Below are 19,762 nucleotides of genomic sequence, written 5' to 3' on the forward strand. Positions count from 1 at the left end.
GAAGTAGGTCACCGCTCACCGATTTGTTCACCATGTCTCCGGCTACTGTGGGCTGTTTGGTCCGCGGATCGCTCACCACCTCGGCAACCCGACGGAGTAGATATTGACCATCAGGACCAGGACGCATGGGATTTTTTTATTTTTATATATTTTTTTAATTTTATTATTTCCTTCGGGACGCGCAAGGTAATGATTAATCGCGGCTGAGATTCCAGTCACAGTTGGGAGATGATCGGATCGGTTGGGTATAGCCTGCCTCCAACAACTCGGCTGTAACACGAGCTCCCGGTGATACTGATATTAACTAGCAGCTCCGCTCCATTGATCGCGGATGTTCGGGTGTTTTAGACTCGTTTCCCCCCGCCGAGGAGCTTTTTTTTCCACTTCTCGTATCGCAGCCTGCACTCCTGCTACGGCATGCTGTCAGCTTAACACCGTCCACCACCATGGCCAACTACAAGCTCCAGTAGGCGAGTCTGCTCTCACGGAGCCTGATTACGATACGTGCACTGCGCTGCCCTTCGCTCTGCCTTTTCTTTCTGCTTAAGATAGTCTGGATTTGTGAGTGGATGTGGGTGTGTTTTTAACTGCCGGTGCCTGGACCTGCATGGAGGTGAAGAGGTGGTGGTTGTGGTGGTGGTGGTAGCTGTGGTCGTGTTGGTGATGGTGGTGGTGGAGGAGGAGGAGGAGGAAGAGGAGGAGGATGGTGTTTGGTGGTTGTGCAGGACTGTTGATCAGCGGATTTGTTCCGGGAAAAGTGGACTTGGTGGTATCTGGAGCCACACACACACACACACACAAGCACACCAGCTTAGATTCGTGAGAGCTCCTGCCTCCAGGCTTTTCCTCTCATGATGACAGCTCTACACACCATGTCCTTCTTCTGAACGAGGGTGTGTGACAGCCAGGCAGCACAGCCACCTCCTCTTCTCAATATACTGCTGAAACTACAGTCACTTAAAATGCCATCAGGAGGAGAGCGAGGGTGAAATCCACGATGCAGAATTGTTATTAAGTGGGTTTAATGTGTAAATTATGCTCCATTTACTTTAAATGGCAGAGCTTTTAAGGGAAGGTTCTTGATGTCTTCTCACTTTTGAATCAGTGGCTCCCAACCTGTGCTTCACAAGATAATTAAAAGGGACTAGAACGTAAAACATACAGTATATCTGTTACACAAAATGATTATAATTTTTTCCTCTTTTTGTCTTTGTATAAACTTCTTCAAGAGATGAATCTGAGTGGTCATTAGATGATTAATGGGATATGCTTTCAATGAGTACCTTTCTCTTGTGAAATTATATTTTCACCTTTTCAGATGGAAAAATCAACTAAACAACAACTCAAGAAAAACGCTGAAAAGTTGAAACTGTCCAGTGTTTCAGTAATTAGAGAAACATTTGAAAAGTAAACGTGAATGTTTGATGTGTTTCTGATTTTGTCATATCCTGTCAGGCATCTTTCTGACCCCCCATAGATCTGCAACGATTAGCTGTTTTAATGATTTGTCCGTCAAAATAAAATTGATTGCTAGGTATTTTGATAACCGATTAGTCATTTAAGTTGCTTTTCAAGCAGAAATATCAAACACTTGCTGGTTTCAGCTTTTAAATGTAAGGATTTGCTGCTTTTCTGTCATTTATGATAGGAGCCAGAGACTCTTTGGGTTTTGAACTGTTGGCTGGATAAAAGAAGCACTTCACCTTTTTTTTGGCATTTTATCGACTAAACATTAAGTGATTGATCGTGAAATTAACCGTCCTATTAATGATGGTTAAAGCAGTCATTGGTTGCAGCCTGAATCCTCTCAGATTCATCACTTCGTACGTTTCTTTAACACACCTGTAGGTTTCTTGTTTACCTGTAGGTTTCTTCTACCTGTTTCTTAAATTTTAAAGGAAAAATTTTATAATATATGTGGAAACAGTCCACTGTTTTGAGCTTTCACAATATATGTCTCCAAAAGTATGGTAAGAAACAGTGTATTCAACCAGCAACCAGTAGCTCTTCTGTACAGTTTTAAACTTAAAGGTGAATTATCCACAATCCTCACATAATGGAGGCAACTTTTTATTTTATTTTCGAAGCAGGAAGTGATTGTGGGCGGCTGGGCACAGCATAAAGCTGAGTGTGCAAAGTGCTGCATAAAAGGGTTTTAAGTTTCTGAACAGCACAAAAAGGAAATAAACATACAGTTCCACAGTATTAATTTTATCCTAAAAATGCATTGTGTTATTTGCTGTGGTCAGCGTGGTTAAGGTCGGGCTGAGAAAAGTAATGATGCTCTTCACTGAGCTCATGTCCTTGTTGTGCATGCTTGTCTTATTCAGATGAAGCAACTTGATTTGATATCCTCAGACAGAAACTCAATGTGAGGCTCCTTCTGTCCTCTAGTTATCTGGAAATTAAATTTCTCTCTCATGGATTGCATTTCACGGTTCACTGAGTTATTTGGCAATAAAGGCAGACTGAACTATGAGATGGTTTGAAAACGTCCAGCCAGATAGCGTCCACTCCTGATTCATAGTGTGTTTGCATATGTGGTTCGGCTCATTCCTGTGTTTGTTCTCAGACTCTTTGAGATTGTTTGAAAACTTTCGCATTTAATGAAACGACAGATTACAAGGCTCACAAAGTATGTCCAGGTTTTAGTGTAGAAGATCTTAGGCAGATTTGAATGTTGTTAGCAGCAACAACACTGGGATTTGGTTTTCCTACCCATCATCAGATATAGAAGAGCACATTTGCTGCCCATGTAGTGATGACTGTTGATTAAATTAATCTGTTATTGTTATGCAGTGTAGACTCAGTTTTTTATGTTTTGACTGACATCCTCTCATCATTCTCTTTTTGGTTTGTGTTTCTTGACTGCAGAAAGAAGAACTGAATTTTTATTGCTATTAATAATATCATACTGGATATAGAACAGGAAATGGTGTATTGGCAAAAAGAAATCAGCTGCATTGTGTGTATTCTGAGCAACGACTGTGCCTGCAGCGCACACACACACACACACACACATAAATTCCCCTTGACTGCCCCTCCAGAGTCATTTAAAGCTTAATTGCTACTATGAGTGGCTCACTTTAAAAACAAGCATCCATAAAATGACATTAAACATGATGTGATGCACTTTGGAAAGAAAATATTAGTGAGGGCATAAACATCACATAAGAGCTTTTCACATTTCAATCAGCTCCAGTCAATTATGGTCAATACTCGAGATGTTTCAGGGAGTTATTTATGTCCTGATGTGGGCCTTATAAAAATGCTCTTTGAAATTTGACCCAATATGATATGATACTCATGCAGATGAAATCTGTTTGTACTCCAAGTTGGGATTTCATTTGTGAGATAATGCATTTTCCTTCAGAGTGAAATCAAAAATCCACTCTTGTTGATGAAGTCACATCTCTACACATGCAGATCAGATAAAAATTCCAACTTTTTTTTTTTATATCTTGCATTAACTTGCATGTATACTCTATAAACCATTCATTTAGTAACACTGAAACAGTTTTTAGATTATTGGATGTGTTGACCAACACCCAAGAAATCTGCAAAACCTCCTACGTGGATTTCTAGTCATGTTAATTAATGAAGAGATGAGTTGCAGCTCTACGTTTGTGTGAGCTCAACATGTAATTTTATTATTTCCAGCAACCCACTGAAGGCCCACAAACCACAAAATTCACTTGTGTAGTTAAAAGTCTCCTAACTGTGTGTGCGTCAGGTTTAAATGGAAACTGAGATTGAGATGTAATCATCCCTGAGAAAGTGTGTGATTGTTAAAGCTCACTGATTTTCTAGCTGAAGAGTCCTTTTAACAATAATAATAAAAAAAGGTACATGTTGACTCAGTTCTGGGAGGTCAAGTGGCATAATTGTGTTTCAGGACTGCAGCAAGAAGTATGAGTGGGAGTGTCACTGCATAAAGATCACTGGCAGTTGATTTATCAGGAACTTTAAGGGTTTTTCCCTTACTGAGGTGGTTTTTGTATTTAGAGAGCAGGAGAACTCGTGTGAACTGCAGAGGATCGCAAAGCTTATTAGGCATCTTCTACTGAGATGCTTTAATGTACTCAGCATCAGCCTGTTGACATGGAAACTGAAGAGGCTATTGTGTGATGAAGGTTTTCTGCCACCAGTTTTGGTGAAATAAGGAGATCAATTTGTGTGTCATTTGATCATACATTTTTGTGTTTTCAATTCTTATTTTCATACCTCACTGTGATTTTAGGGTTAGTTTGTTGCCCCTTTGACCTTGTGGGAATGTTGTCCTTCAGGTGAAACGGTCTTTGCCATCTTATCGTATTTATTCCAGTTACGTGCTCTTTGGTAAGCCTGAGTACCACTTTCAGAGATCCTCTACATGCTGTAGTTATGGCTGAAATGAAATCAGTATGGAACTGTTTACAGATCCAAATCACTTATAAAAGCATCCATCATATCAAATCTTGACACACTCATCAGTTTCTGCTCTGTTCTTCGGTGTTGCCACCAGGTGGGTGAATGTTTGTGTTGTTGGACTCTCTGTTGGAATTGTGGATTATGTGAGTCATTAACGAAAATGGTCATTATTGACACAAAGGACAAAAAGGTTTTTTTTATCAGTTTCATCTGCAATCTTATATCACAACATGCATCAGCTGCAGTGTAATTAATTAATTGATTTATGTATCTGTATGATTGAAGTGTAACAAGAGCAAAAGGACAGAGTGCATAAAGCCTCAAGCTTAAATATAACATAACATAATGTGCTCTTTATGTCAGTTTCACCTTTATCCTACATGTGGTTTACAGATAACAGAGAAATGGTGTCTTTAAGTGGTCTGGGGACCCAGAAACATTCAAGTCAAACATTAAGGTTAAATGTCTGGTCTGTGTCTTTCTGCAGAGTGTGTGGACCCATTTGATGATCCGTGATGATGCTCACTAAAGGGTCTCTCTGAGCTGAAACCCACCATTGTAGGATCCTGTGGATGAAGAGGAGTTGGTGGATCTGCCCACGGACGCTGAGAACATGGTGAAAGCTCAGCAGAGTCATTCTGTGAAATTCTGGAAGTTCCGGATGGAGAAGGGAAGCAAGGAGAAAGGAGGTGGCATGAAAAAAGGGAAGGAGAGAAAGAATGAGTTGAAAGGAAAGAAGAAGAAGAAGGATAAGAAAGAGTCACACCGACATAGGAAGAAGACACTGGCAGTGGGTGATGGAGAAGCACTGGACTGTTGCGTCCTGCTAACCCGCCTGGAGGAGAAAAGAGTTGCGGGTAAAGAAAAGGATGCACGGAAAACTGGGAAACAAAAGAACATTAAGGTCAAAAGGAAGCTTCACTCCAGCTCCATTCAAAAACGGACCAAATCTGGACGAAAGAAAACTTCCATAGCCAATCGGCAAACACTGGAACCAAAAATCAACCAATCTGACGCCTTACTCATGTTGCCCGTACCTGTCTTTGAGCCCCGGAGGAGGAGAATGGCAGCTCTCAACGCTGAGGCTGTCAACAGCTTGCTGCTCTACAGACACGATCCCCTCACGTCAAATCTCACATCAAAGAAACAGCAGTCTTTTCATGGAGAGCCAGCTAATGATAATCTCACTACAACTGAACATAAAGGTCATGACACCAAAAAGGTTCTTGCAGGAGGAAAAGTGGACCCAAAGGAAAGACCTAAAAAACAGAGGCGGTCAGCAGCAGATGCTCAGAACATTGACTGGTTGGCTTTGTTTGCGCCAACGCCTCGACGTCAGGCTGGCCTCACTGCTGCAACACTGCTCAAACTCACCAGTGCCGCCTATGGAACCAAACGGCAAAAGAAGACAGAGTCCAAGCTGGGGAGTGGGAGTGAAGCAGCAGCTACGACTCAGGATGAGATTAGTAAACCGTTGTGTGGACAAACAACGCTGACCAAAAGAGCAACACAGCCCAAACACAAGGACCAACTAAAGCACAGACAACAGGGTAAAGAGGATCCGCATCATTCCCGGCTGAGCTCTGCCACCCACGGGTGCTGTAGCTTGTGTAAAAGTGAGGCTTTGGATCCAGAGTGGAAGGACACCACAGGCGGAGAGGAGTGCCTCAAACATGCGCTCCCCTGTGGCTCCTCGCTGGGACACTCCTTGAAAACAATCAAAGAGGAGCAGGTGGAGACCGAGTTGTCTTCCTGCTACTGCTGCTCCCAGGAGAGGTGTGTCGAGTACTGTCACAGACTGGCCCTCTTCCTGGAGGACAAGACCTTCAAGAAACCAGAGGATGGCTCGCTGTCTGAGGTGTTCCACCATCACCATCACCACCACCATCATCATCACCACCATCTTCAGTCCCCCCACTCCGTAGCCCACCCAGCAGCCATAACCATCAGCCCACACACATACACCTGTTTCCCTGGCTACTATGTTCATTTCAGCCACCCTGACAACTCCACCTCTCCCATACCACCCCTCACTTTGTGCCCAAGAAGCAGCAAGAGACCCAAGCTGCTCCCCAGCAGCGGGCTGCAGTCCTCAGGGATTACCCATCCAATGTACTGCTGCACCTCAGTGGAGGCGTGCTACGGAGAGCCCTGCAGGCTCAACGGCTACTCTTCCTATACCAATGTGATTCCAGCCATCGCCAGAGGAGGGTGCTCCTTCAGCCCCACTGACTGCACCAAATGTAACCATGGCATCAAAAGAGGTGAGCAGACAGAAGATTGACATGACTAGATTTACTTCTTCAGCTGTCAGCGCTGTGTCAGAGTTGTTTTTGAAGAATTCAGGGAGATGAGTTAATGCACAGGTATCTGTCTTGGCAGCACTTACGTAACAACACTGACAACTTTCTCAAATGCCTTATATGTCTAAGAAAGTGTCCAAAATCTCTCTGATTTTTTGAATGATCAAAGGATGTGTTTGCTGCTACTGCAGATTGAAGTGTGACTGTGATGTGGTGAAGGTGAACTAACTTTAAATGTTGAGTTTACAGGTTGGCGTCTGATGTTGGAAGCTGCAGTGTGACAAAGAGTTTTTTTCCCACAGCACCCACTTGTTTTTTGTTTATTTTTATTTATTTATATTTTTGTGGAGCTTTCAGCCACTTATCAACTAAAATAATTTACCCACTCCATCATTTGTGGTTCTGTCAGTTGTCAGATAAAAGAAAAATGCAAACGGAAAAAAAGCAATTTTATTGTTAGCTTCATGTGTCAGCTCTTGAAAAATAAACCCATGTGCGTGTTCTAGTGGAAAAAGATGTCTTTTGGCCATAAATTTAAATGGTGTACACGCATTTGTGGTTGACGGCGAAGGCCAGAAATAATGGAGGGCTGATTAAAAGGTTACTCCAGCGATTTAGTGTTGTTTAGTGACATTATCGATGTTATTTTCTGTGACTTTGGAGAGCTCCCTGCTGAGCCACAAAAGAAATTAAACTATTTTCACAGGCTGAGTAGTAATCCCCGTGACAAAGGAACTAAAATACTTCATCTGTAAAATCACAGACCTTTTTAAGTGAGACATTTTTTAAGTGAGAGATTTTCTAAAAAGTTTAAGTATTTAATATTCATGAGCTGCCACTGTAGTTATCAGGTTATTTTGTATGCAGTGCTCCAACCCGTTAATCCGGCTGCCAAAGCAGCATGATGTACTGAGAATAGCTATTATGTGAGGCATTTTTAATCTCCCATTTTTGAATGCCACTTGAGTGGGAAGTAACAAAAAATATCAGATGAAGGGCAAAACCTCTTTTGTGTAAGTTTGAAAACACGCTGCTGGACAGAGAATACAAGGCTGACTGTATGAGCTCCTGTGTCAGCAGTTAGTCACTTACTGTGTTCAGGTCACAGATGTGAACCCGAACAGAAAAACTCCCTGTCATGTGTGCAGTGTTAAACTAAATATATGTGTGTGTGTGTGTCTGCCTGAATGAGTTTAAAAACTCCTGAACGTGGCATTAAAACAACCTTAAGAACACATAGGGAACACACCCCAATGTACTGCTCCATCTCTTTCTTTTTCTGTGGTCTCCAGCAGCCAAAACCAGGTCAGGCTTTGAGGGTTGATACTTTTGTCTAGAAGAGCACTGCCAGCTGTTATCTAAGTGGAGATCTTGAGGTTTTCACAAACTGGCCTTTTTCATTTTGGCATGTCACGCTCGGTAAAGCAAAGGTGTAAATAATGAAATTAATGATGGCTGAATTCCATTTAGCTGCTTATCCTGTTATTGTGCTGGTTGGCTCACTGTCAAGACTCGTTAAGACTCTTGAATAGAGCATTGTTAATGTTTGTAGGAACACCTGTGCTTTCCCTGACATGACTGGTCAAAATGTCTAAGGGCTCGGTCACACACACTCAGTCTGCCTGATTAGACCTTGACTCTTTACTGAACAGGTGTGTGCAAATCAGGTTTGAGGTACATCTACCTTGCTCTCCTCTTCATTTCGTTAGCCTATATTTTTTAGGATATTTTAATATGACTTTCACATTCCAGTGTCTGAATATTATTAGGAATTAAAAGTGCATCGCTCGTTGACAGGGTGTATTTCATTTGAGTATCGTTAATCGCAATAATTTCTGGGTCAATATATGATCCAAAAAGATGTTTATCAAGACAGCACTAATCATGATGTAGTAATGTAGTACTGTAACTAAAGAAACTGAACATTAAATCTAAAGTTGAATTCACACTCACATTAATTCAGTGCAGCTGGACGTTTGCTTTGGTCTGGTGTGACCGGTAGCTCATGGTGGATAATGTTTGCTAAACTTTACATAATATTGCTGTGCACCTGCAGTCAGTAAAGTCAGTCCACTGACTTTATTACTGACCAGTTTTGTGCAATCACTACTTTTGGCCACAGTTGGGCCAAGCGTTATATAGTCTTGCTTTGAAAAAAAGTTTCAGTGCCACAGTTAAAAAAGGCTCCGTTACAGGTAAAAGCATTGTATTTCAAAATTCATACAAGTAAAAGCAGAGAAGTATAGGCAACAAAATGACCTGAAAGCATAAGGTGTAAAATTAACCCCCTGACTCATCTAGCAGCATTTTAATGTTACAGCTGGTTGAGGTTGAGCTATTTTGAGCCACTGAACAGTCTGAGCTGTAGAACTGCTGAATCTTCAACAACACAACCAAAGTTCACTGAAGCTTTTGTATTAACAATCTTAACTCGTACTCATTAGGTACAGACTTATCTGTGTGTACCTGATAATATTTGACCTGTGTTTGCCAATGGTTCAGTTTGCTAACGCCAAAAAGAAGACTACTGCCTAACAATAATGTGTTCTCCTGTAGGAAAGGAAGGCTGCTAATAAAGTTTGGATCCAGGGAGCTGAGCGATCAACTGAAACAAACTGATCATTAATTCCCCTTACTGTCATCACCACTGTGTTGTGGGATTGTTACTTCACACTGTTTTTCAGTGTCCTCTTCATATGGATGTCTGTGTGTGTGTGTGTGTGTGTGTGATTGAGGGGCTGCTCTCTTCGGCTATAATTGACCTTAATTGAGGCTGTGTTTGTTTTTCTGCTGCTTCAGCAGAACTAATAACAACTGAGTGTCGTTGATGTCTGTTATGTAACCTTGTTAAAGCTTGTTGATCACCGTAGCTGTTCCTTCAGGGACTGTGTACATGTCCTTTGTCCCTTTACTTCATTATCTTTTCTGCTCATTCCTCAGACGACTACTCATCAACTCCCAATGACCATCACAGTCCCTCCTCCATCCCCATCTGCCCCAGTCCCAGAATCCTCACTGGCTGCCCCATTCCCACGGTGCCTCCAGCCGGCCAATCAGTGCCCCACATTCAGACTCCACTGTCCGACCCCAGCCAACCACAGCCTCCGCTGCAGGTGGCGAAAGAGTGTCCGCAGAGTGCCAAGTCGCCCAGCGGGTCAAGGTCTGGCGCACGCGGCACCGGCAGCGTCAGTTCGGCTGTCCGCCCTCTCAACAGGGACAAGAAACAGAAGCTCAGCTCTGCCAGCATCGTGCGAACGGTTGCCAAGCAGCCGAAGAACAACCGCCAAAAAACCACCAACGGCTGGCAGCCAGTTGGCCTGCCCTTTCAGAAGGAGGTTTTCTCCGTGGTACGTTGGGAAAGTCATGCTGGTGCTTTGTGACTCAGACATGATGGTGCCGCTTGTAATTAAATATGTTGTAATTTAACCTGACTGTCCTAAGAGCATTTGGGATGTTTCATCACACACGCATCTTATGGCTTATTCACTGTTTTTTGAGTTTCATTTAAACACCTGACTGTTCTCATTTCTGTTTTGACACAAAAGTCATTCAATACAAATCAAATCCTGGAGCTTTTTACTCCACAGCCTTTCACTGGTTATCAGTTTCTGGCTGCTTGAGGAGTCAGTGTTTCCTTCTGCGTGTGTTCCCAGGGAGAGGAGGCTCTGGTGCTGAGGAAGTGTTTCGAGGGAGTCCAGAGGGACGGGGAGCTGATTCGGGTCAGAGACACTGTCCTGCTAAAATCTGGACCTAGGAAGAAGTCTTTGCCTTACGTGGCCAAGGTCTCAGCTCTGTGGGAAGAGCCAGAGTCAGGTAGGACACACGCTGAACACAGTGTTTACTCTCAACGCAGGAAAAGCAGAATTAATGTGATAATTGCTGGCAAACAAACAAAATCAACTGTTTTTTTTTTTTCTTCAGGAGAGCTGATGATGAGTTTGTTTTGGTACTACCGTCCAGAACACACTCAGGGGGGACGCAACCCCAGTGTACATTGTGAGGTGAGAAACAAAGCCCTTTTATATTGGTTTCTGATTGGTCGGCAGGACACTCCATTAGGACACCTGTAACATAACTCCAGTCCAGCCTGTTCAAATAGTTTGTCAGTCACTGTGCAGTGTATATCAAACTACATGTAAGGAGGCTAGTATATTTATAAGCCTTCATATTATAAAATATGCAAAAACAGTAAAACCATTAGTTAAACTGACTTTTAAAATTAGCAGACAATTTCGACATTAGGACTGATAATCTTCAATATTTCTATATCTGATCCCATTCACAAGTACTGTCTGTGTGTGTAAACCTGATAAAACTTATTCTTCTGTGTCATTTACCCTCCTTTCTGTCCAAAACTTTTTTAAAACAATGAACCACACAGTTGTACTGGGTAACACATCCCTTCATCATCAGAAACGTGGCCCCAGTTGTGTATTTTGAGTCAATACCACATGCACACTTCTGCTTCAGCAGGTACTTCCTACTAGAGCACCAAATGCGTATTAATCCACAGCTGAAAATAGCTCTCACCAGATGCCCTATTTACGCAATTTGTCAATTAAAACTAAAGTTCACAGCTTCCTGCATTACGTATCTCTTCAACAAAATGAGACTATATATTTCTGACTGATTTACAAGATTTATAGTAGGAGCAAATGGGTTTGTGGTTGAATGCCAATATAGACAGGGTAGGGAATTTGGAAAGTACTGGAAAAATGATTAAGGCATTGTTGGTTTTGGACTTGTCACGATATTTGTTGACAATAAATAAATCTGTTGGGAAATTTCTGTTGTATAAGCCCAAGGATTCCTGTTATAAGGGAATAATGGTCATGTAAGTGTGTTCTCACCTTGATCTTTTTATTTCCTCATTGGTGTTATTTTGCTTTCTTATGTGAGGATTAGTTTGCAACACACTACATGTAACACATCTGTGTTTTTAGCAATTGCTGTTGTTCATTTTGCCTTCCATTTGTTCCTGTTTATATGGTCAGCTTGTATCAAAATGAAATTACGATTCAAAAGAAGACTTTGGGGGTTTTGGCTTCCCTCAGTAACTGGAAATGTGTCTCAGAGAGAGTGACTGAACAAACACACATGCTGAGGAGCAGCTTCTGTTGCTCATGCTTCCTGTTGTCAATAATCTCCAAGAGGAACAAGTTGCAGTTTATTAAATCTCCAGAAGCAATAAACCACATGAAGTCTGTAATTTCTCAGCTGCTTTGACAAACAACAAACATGTCATGGCAGCATTAACAGGAACCGGACTTTGGCTCAGAGGAAGAAGCAAAACGTCTTTCTCCTCTGACTGTCTTTATATCTAGAGTGACGTTGAGGCAGAAGTTCTGCTGTACAGTGAAGTGAGACAGATGTTGTCTTTTAAGGTTGAAGGCGGTAGAGTACAAACATTCCCTTGGAGGACCAAAACTGAAACTTAATGGTGTGCCTTGGGACATGTACACACAAGTAAACACCTGCTGTACTGTATTCTTAAGATGAAAAATGGCAAGAACTTCAAGTTTCCTTAACTGACTGACATCCTGTGCGAGGTGTCACACTGCCTGCAGTGCTCACATTATAAGAAATTATTCATAATTAGTGAGCCTGCAGAGTCTTCTTATCTCACAAGAATAATATGGCAAAACCAGTGATTTATATATAATGTTTTTTTTTATTTATATTTGCTAGAAAAATCTGCCAAACTGAACTTTATGCATCACGTTGGGCAGCTCTGGTTTAAGGGGATCAAATGTTTAATTCTGAGGCTTAGTGGATTAGGTTTTTTCGTTTGTTTCTTTGTTCGTAGCTAACACAACTTTCTCTTCAACAGAATGAGATCTTTGCATCTCGTCACCAGGATGTGAACAGTGTGGCCTGCATTGAAGACAAATGCTATGTCCTAACACTAGCACAGTATTGCCGGTAAGAGACTAAAGCAGTTTTACATTTCGTGGTAGCTTTGAGACATTTCTTTTAAGGATATTTATTGTCTGAAACATGTTGCTTTTGAGAGATTACATGGTCCTGCAGAGAAAATTTTGTTTTGATGTTTTTAAGCCAAATAACCACTGGATTAGCTTAAAAAATGCCAGATGCTTAACATAAAAAGCAGGCAGTGTGATGTATTGCTTTTGTGCTTTGTGCTCCAGATTTTGTGCCTTGGTAAAACGCCGTAGGGATGGCGTACTTGACAGTGCCGCCTCCCTCATGGTGCCACCCGTTGTTGGCAACGCCATGCCCACCCACCACTGTGTGCCCGATGACGTCGACCCAGAGCTGGTGTTTTTCTGTCGACACGTCTATGACTTCCGCTACGGACGCCTTCTCAAGAACCTGCAGTAGCATCTGACTGGGCATGAGACACAATGCTATAGGACGTGAGATAACATTACTCTGGTTTCATCCTCCATGACTTTAATTAGCTACATACCTACCTGCTGCCTGTGTGATGTTTAGGATGAAGGACTGAGAAATGAGCTTATTTTCCTTAGAAATCTCTTGTCCATACTTACATGGCACACATTTATTTAGTCCAAGTAATGGTCTGATATGTTATATAAGAGTTTATATGGCAGTGTAAATGGTCTTTATCCTACATGGCTCTCTGATGTTGTAGCAGCTGTGTGAAGAACCTGAAAGTACTCTGCTGTAGAAAATGCTACTGTAGCTCTTAGAAATGTGACATGTGATAGATATGAAGAGAAGCTGATGTTACATGTGAAGCACTATCTGCCTGACAGATATCAGACACACAGTGTGTCTCAGTGATACACCATGGCTAAAGAAAATCTGAAGCATATCACGCCACAGTCCTTGAGAACAGACTGTTTCAGAAAAACGTTTCAGAGTGGCTGAAGATTTAATCACATTTATCCTTAGATTGCTCTGTGATTTGCAGTTTCTTGACGTCCATCTGAATGTAGAAACATACAGGTTTCTACAAGGCACTGCATATAGAAGTCTTAGACAAAAGTTCTTGTGTGAACATCTGTGTTCAAGATGTTTTTGGAAGTGTGCTTTGTCGATTTCTTGCTGAAAGTTAGATGAGAAGATGAAAGCCAATGTTAATGTGTAGGTTTTCTGGCTGGTGATCTTAGCTTACCATAAAAACTGGAAACAATGTGAAGGTTTTCCTTCGACTAGTTGTCGTCTCCAGCTTTGGACAGAGTCGGGTTAGCTGGTTCCAGTCTTTGTGTGCAGCTGAGCTAACTGGTTGCTGAGAGTGGCAGTGATGTTCTCATTTAAATCTTGGCAAGGAAATAAATTAGGGTATTTCCCAATTTTTAAGGAATTTTATCATTAAGCATTTTCATGTTCATGAATTAACTGTAGGTCTATGTAGAAAATCTGAAGACGGCTGCGAGGCGAGTTTCTGATCAGAAGGTTTGATTAAATTCAAATTAATGTTAATGTTACCGCTGATCAAGCACATGCACAGCCAGCGATGTGTATGTGTCTACATTGCTCTTGAGTTTCTGAGAGAATTGAAGGTTATATGTCTGGTATATATCTGTAACTCTGAAATTCACCTCAGCGGTGATTTTCACAGCTTTTTTTATTGACCTGCACTCTACAAAGGAAGCACAGTTCAGTTTATTTGATTTTGCAGTGTGAAGATGTCCAGTGAGCCGAGCATTGAGGGGATTTTTGTTATGCCAATGCTTAGGAATATTTTACTTTCTCAAAGCTGTTTGCCAGAGGTGTGATTTGACATCCGGTGTCAGCTAACTGTACATTTGCATTTATATATCCGGATGAGTGTCTGTTCATGGCAGATGGCATCAGTTAGTCACCTATATTCTTGTTTGTTCGCCGATGAGACGGTGAGTCATGTATTCAGTGTAGCATTTAGATCTGTGATTATGATTCATTCCTATGTTGAGAAAAGATATGTATTTATTTCTGTACTGAGAAAATCTAATTTATTTTCAAAAGATAATTTTAAAAAAATAGAGTTTTAGATGAGTGGCATTCATTCCTGATTAGAGGAGATCAAGGTGTTCTCTCCTTAGCTGCACTGTCTAAGATGAAAAGTGTGCGTGTCATTTGCAGTAGTATTTCTGTGACCGACTGAGCTTGCTTGCCCAATACAAACCTATTAAATATTGTGTTGAGATTCTGAAGTCCTCCAGGCAGATTTGAGGACACATTTGGAGTATTTGGAAGGATCTCAGATACAGTTTGAAGGACATCTGCTAACATGTGACCAGAGACGCTTAACCTGCAGGACCAAAACGTACGTTGGCCTCTCTCAGATTCCTGTCATTCTCATTTCACCTCTCCTCAGATGATAAAGCTTTGCTTCTTCACCTTTAAATTTAACAACCATTTAAACTTACCTTGCCATTAGCCTGTGCCCTTGATCTTGCTGCCTTAGAGAACATTCCCAGCCTTTCATTTAGAAATGTGTATCGATATCAGCCTGGGGTGATGAAGGTTTTTGTTGTACTGATCTTGATTCCTAAATGCTTGAGATGCATTGCAGGTCCATCGTATTCATATGATCTTATGTGACCTGAAAGGCCAAACTAATCCTTGATCTACACTTATTTTGAGAAAGATCTGCCCACGTTTGATTCAATGTTCCACCTGGTTGTTGGTATCAAACACCCAACTGTTGAGAGTTAAAGGAGAAGATCACTAAGATCAATAAGTAGCGCCCAGTTAGGCTAGCTTAGCATAAAGACAGCAGTGGGAAACCTAGCTCTGTCAAGAAAGGCAAAAACATCCACCTACCAGCACCTTTAAAACTCACTAATTAACATGTTGAAGTATAAAACAATAGTTTGCTGATAGCGGTTTCTCCCTGTTTCCAGTCTTTATGCTAAACTAAGCTAACCATGTGCTGGCTGTAGCGTCATATTTAGCGCCCAGACTTGAGTTACACTGATCACTCGCTTAAAAATTTGTAGTTTTGCGCTTCTTGAAGAGCAGTGACTGCAGTCAGCTTGAATTCCAGCAACAGCAATGAATTTAATTTGTTACAAGCTTTCATGGTGGAAAAAATGTAAGCTATTAAAAAAAAATTCACATAGACAGTTGAAAAGAGGTTGAAAGCAGAGGATGCAGCTGGTGTACTTGAGATACTGAAAATACTAAAGGTATGGATGGACAGTGAATAAGTTGATTATCCTTCAAGAGTGTTTTAAGTCTTTTTACTCCACTTTGAACCTTGTCACCATTTGAATTTTTTGTATTGGGCTGTTTTTAAGCTGACCTCAAGCGCTGTTCTGTATGAAGACGGAAACTGCTTAAAGCCATGTTACAGGCACAGGGGGGTGAGTATGTGACAGTCTTAACATAGATTTTGGGTGGAGTATCACTTGAAAATGCCCACATCCTACTTACTTCTGCTTCACTCCCTATACAAAAGGCAGGGTAAATTAATTTTGTGTGTTGATTTACCAATCAGAATTCACTATAACCTATTACTGTATTAATATTTGACTTGACAAACAGGCCTCCTCAGATGAGTATTTTCATATTGGCTAATTCAGGCTACTATGGAAAGAAACTTTGCTCTTTTAATCTGCCTTTCTCAGTAAACCAAAGCTTATCAGTCTTTATCAAAACTGTGGCAGACTCTCTCCACTGACTGTTGAATACTGATTTATGGTGGATGTATGGCAGTAAAGCTCCCACAGCACAATCAAGCAGAACTACTTTCGACTTGATTTGGTTCTGCAGTTTAAAATCCCCCTGGCTGTTCTGGATCAGAGTTAGGAATCACACACAGAATAAACATGTATCATGGCCTTAGGAATCACTCAGCAAACTAATTATGTTTAATCAAGATGTGTGACACTTATGTCTTAATTGGTCCTCTGTGCCTGTTCCCATTGATCCGTATATATTCCAAGCTCTTTTCATTTAGAGAAGGACAAGCAGTTACTGTTGTTTTTACCCACCTTCCAAATGCCTTTCATTTTGGTCAGCCGACACTTGTCTGATGTTAAATTAAAGAAATGTTTGCACCAGAAAGTGAGAGGGGAGAAGGTATTGAAACATGAATTTATTTTCATCCCCAGGTGTATACAAAAAATGTAAACTTTGGTTCTTCTGATGTGAATTTATGTTCTTATTCTTTGCATGGCGTTTTGGAAATATCTCGGAAATATTAATCACAGCACAGATTATTTGTATGGTTTCAAATGGACCTCTGTAATATAAGAAAAATATTTAATTGTAATAAATAATATATGAGTTTGAATGTTTGTTTGAGAGATTGCTTTTATTCTGTCTAGTTTAATTGGCAGGTTGAGAGCTGTAGTAATAGCTGTTGCCCACACGGTGCCTCACTTGGCCATCATTTTGAAGTCTGAGTGGTTTGATCAAATACAATCATCACAATGATCAGGATGCTGGGTTTTTAAAGTGTTTCGAAGAATAGAATTATTGCCGATGTGTCAGATACTGCATGAAATGTGCTCTATGTTGAAAAGGTTCATGTATGAAAAGGTTGACCAGCAATATCAGTTGACTGTCAATAGGATGCTTCAGGCTACAAGCTTTGTCCACATTACAGACTAGATAAGGTTTGTCCTGCGTAATCATGATTGAATCAGTTCAACACCCAGTTCTAAACTGTGCATCTGTCAGCCAAATGTTGATCGTCTATCTACATGTACATTCCTGTGCTGAGTGTAACTTCTCTTGTTGCTAGTTTACTAATGTCAGCAGTGAAAGGAAGCTTATCTTTTTATTGCATGGAAACAATCTGAACCTCAGGAATTTCGTTTATCTTTATTTGAGTTCAAAAAAATATATATGTATTATTTTATCCATATAAATCAAAATCACTGTCTTCTTTTCATTGCCTCAAGCCTTTCCCCCCTTTTTTCTGCTTTCGTCATTCATTCATCTCCTTCCACCTGAAATTATTACGACCACATTTATCTGTTACGCTGAACACATTATGCCAGGAAGGCAGTGTGAGAATCTTGAAAGGAGACACAAGGAGACACTAAAATAAATCATGTAACTTCCATAATCAGGCCCATGATGACTATGCATGAGGTCTCTGTCACTGCTGAGTTTATTAGGTTTTAAATGGCATGAGCAGGTAAGTCATTTGCATCTGTAACAGCATGTGTGGAATAAGGATGCAAAAAGTTCAGCCTCACTTGAGGTGGGTTTTTTTTTTTGTTTGTTTGTTTGTTTTTGCCTGAGTGTTTTGTGAGTTGTGTCTTGACGTTGGTGCAGTCTCCTCTGAATGTCCTAGTCCAGTTGTCTGCAATGTAAGTACCTTTATTCAAGTATTATACTGAAGTACAATTTTGAAGTGCTAAACTTGAGTAATTCAATTTTACACATCATACTTCAACTCCCCTTCATTCCAGACATAAATATTAGACTTTTTTATTTTACACCTCTAGATATTGGTTATTTTATGCATGATGTGATGTGACATAGTACTACAATCTACTCAGTAGTACACAAAGCATCTAGAACTGGCTCACACTGACAAACTATAACATGAAAATACTTGTGTATTTCATGATAAAATAGAATAGTATAATATTCTATAATAATAAAAGGCTATGAAAGGAGCCGCTCTGTATATTGAGTATGTTTACTTTTGATACTTGAAGTGCATCTTCCTGATAATACTTCTATACTTTTACTTAAGGATTTCAGGATTTTTACTTGTAACAGAGTAGTTTCAGACTATGGTATATGACAGCCACTATCTAGCCTATGTGTACTTTTGATCAGTTATACCTAGCAAGGGGTACCTTCTGCAGTTCAGCGATAAGGGGAAAGAGCTCAGCCACTTACAGTAAACTATGAACTACAAGCTGATTATTGGACAGTACACACCTAATTACTTGAGTCAGCTGTATTGAACATTTGACTACCTCATGTTGCCGTTAAGAATGCATCAAGTGAACACAATACATGAAATAGCTCGTCTAAAGTAATTGATAAATAGCTGGAAATAGTGGACTTCATTACAAGTGAGTTGAAACTGTAAAATGTTTCGATAAACAGTTAAAATAGTAATGTATATAACAGATGAAATAGCTAAAAGTAGACTAATGAGTTAATGGTTATGTGAAGGTTGGGCCAATGATAGTAGGACTACCTGAACTCACTGTAGGGGTACAGCTGACATTGGGATTTGTTGCTTTTAATTCTACATTTTTGATATTGATTGACTGATTAAATCAATAGCAATTTGCTGTTCAAACAAAAAAAGGGAAAACTGCCTTTTTCATCAAAGCCTTTCCAACATAAGATTATCCCACATGTCAGAAATGTCTGAAGAGGTGAAAAAGTGGTTTCTCCCATGTCATGTCAGACTGAGCGCAAGTGCATTTCAGTTTTTAAAGTACACACCTGTAAAGCTTTCAAAGGACTGACTCATTCCAATTTTGCACCACTCCACTGTCTTTTGAACCTTTTCTGCCCTCTGCAGCTGAGCATAGGAGCACACATGAATCACACACACACACACACACACACAGAACAGATGGCTGGTGTTTTAAAATATAAGTGTGTGATCAATAAAATGAGCCATTTAGAAAGTTTGAATATAAAGATAACAATCTCTATAATTGACTGTGCTATTCTGATATAATTGCAAAAGTAATGGATGAAGGGTTTAAATTTGTTGCCTAAAAGTGATAATAATAATTGCACATTAATGGTTTCATCTAATAGACACACTCATTATGGTTTTTCAGCCTTAGTGCTGTAGCTTCATGTGGGTTTGTGTCGTCTTTAGGGAATTTCTAAGGCTGTTAGATATTTTCTTGATTTAAACAGTTTTTTTAGTACAAAGCATCCACAGAAGAAAATTCAATTTTGAGCTCCATTCATGCTCTTTGAAGAGAAAATGTAGGGAAGAATGCCATACTTACAATCAGTACAACTTGACAGCTCTCTAACTCTAGCTTGTTTTCAGGTGAAATGATTCATTGCTCATTAGAGCCGCTGTGAACTGTTGTTGCTTACAGAGACAATCAGCAGTACTAGTGACACAAGCACTCAAGTTTTTATTTGTGAGACAGTTTTAAGAAAGATAGACAACACAAATATGTTAGAGT

General features: G+C 40.4%; 1 protein-coding gene across 1 annotated transcript in view; it reads left to right on the top strand.

Annotated features, from left to right (window-relative positions):
• bahd1 (bromo adjacent homology domain containing 1) overlaps positions 1-16,927 on the top strand; it is a 28,823-nt gene extending 11,896 nt beyond the window's left edge. Inside the window, exons 2-7 of the mRNA XM_046412169.1 lie at positions 4,898-6,674; positions 9,654-10,060; positions 10,367-10,526; positions 10,635-10,714; positions 12,544-12,635; positions 12,863-16,927. Coding sequence (XP_046268125.1) covers positions 5,024-6,674; positions 9,654-10,060; positions 10,367-10,526; positions 10,635-10,714; positions 12,544-12,635; positions 12,863-13,055 — 2,583 coding nt within the window. The 5' untranslated portion in view covers positions 4,898-5,023 and the 3' untranslated portion in view covers positions 13,056-16,927. The remainder of the gene's footprint in view (positions 1-4,897; positions 6,675-9,653; positions 10,061-10,366; positions 10,527-10,634; positions 10,715-12,543; positions 12,636-12,862) is intronic.
• The last annotated feature ends 2,835 nt before the right edge of the window (positions 16,928-19,762 follow it).

This window comes from Scatophagus argus, chromosome 15, assembly GCF_020382885.2.
Source record: "Scatophagus argus isolate fScaArg1 chromosome 15, fScaArg1.pri, whole genome shotgun sequence".
Taxonomy (NCBI): Eukaryota; Metazoa; Chordata; class Actinopteri; family Scatophagidae; genus Scatophagus; species Scatophagus argus.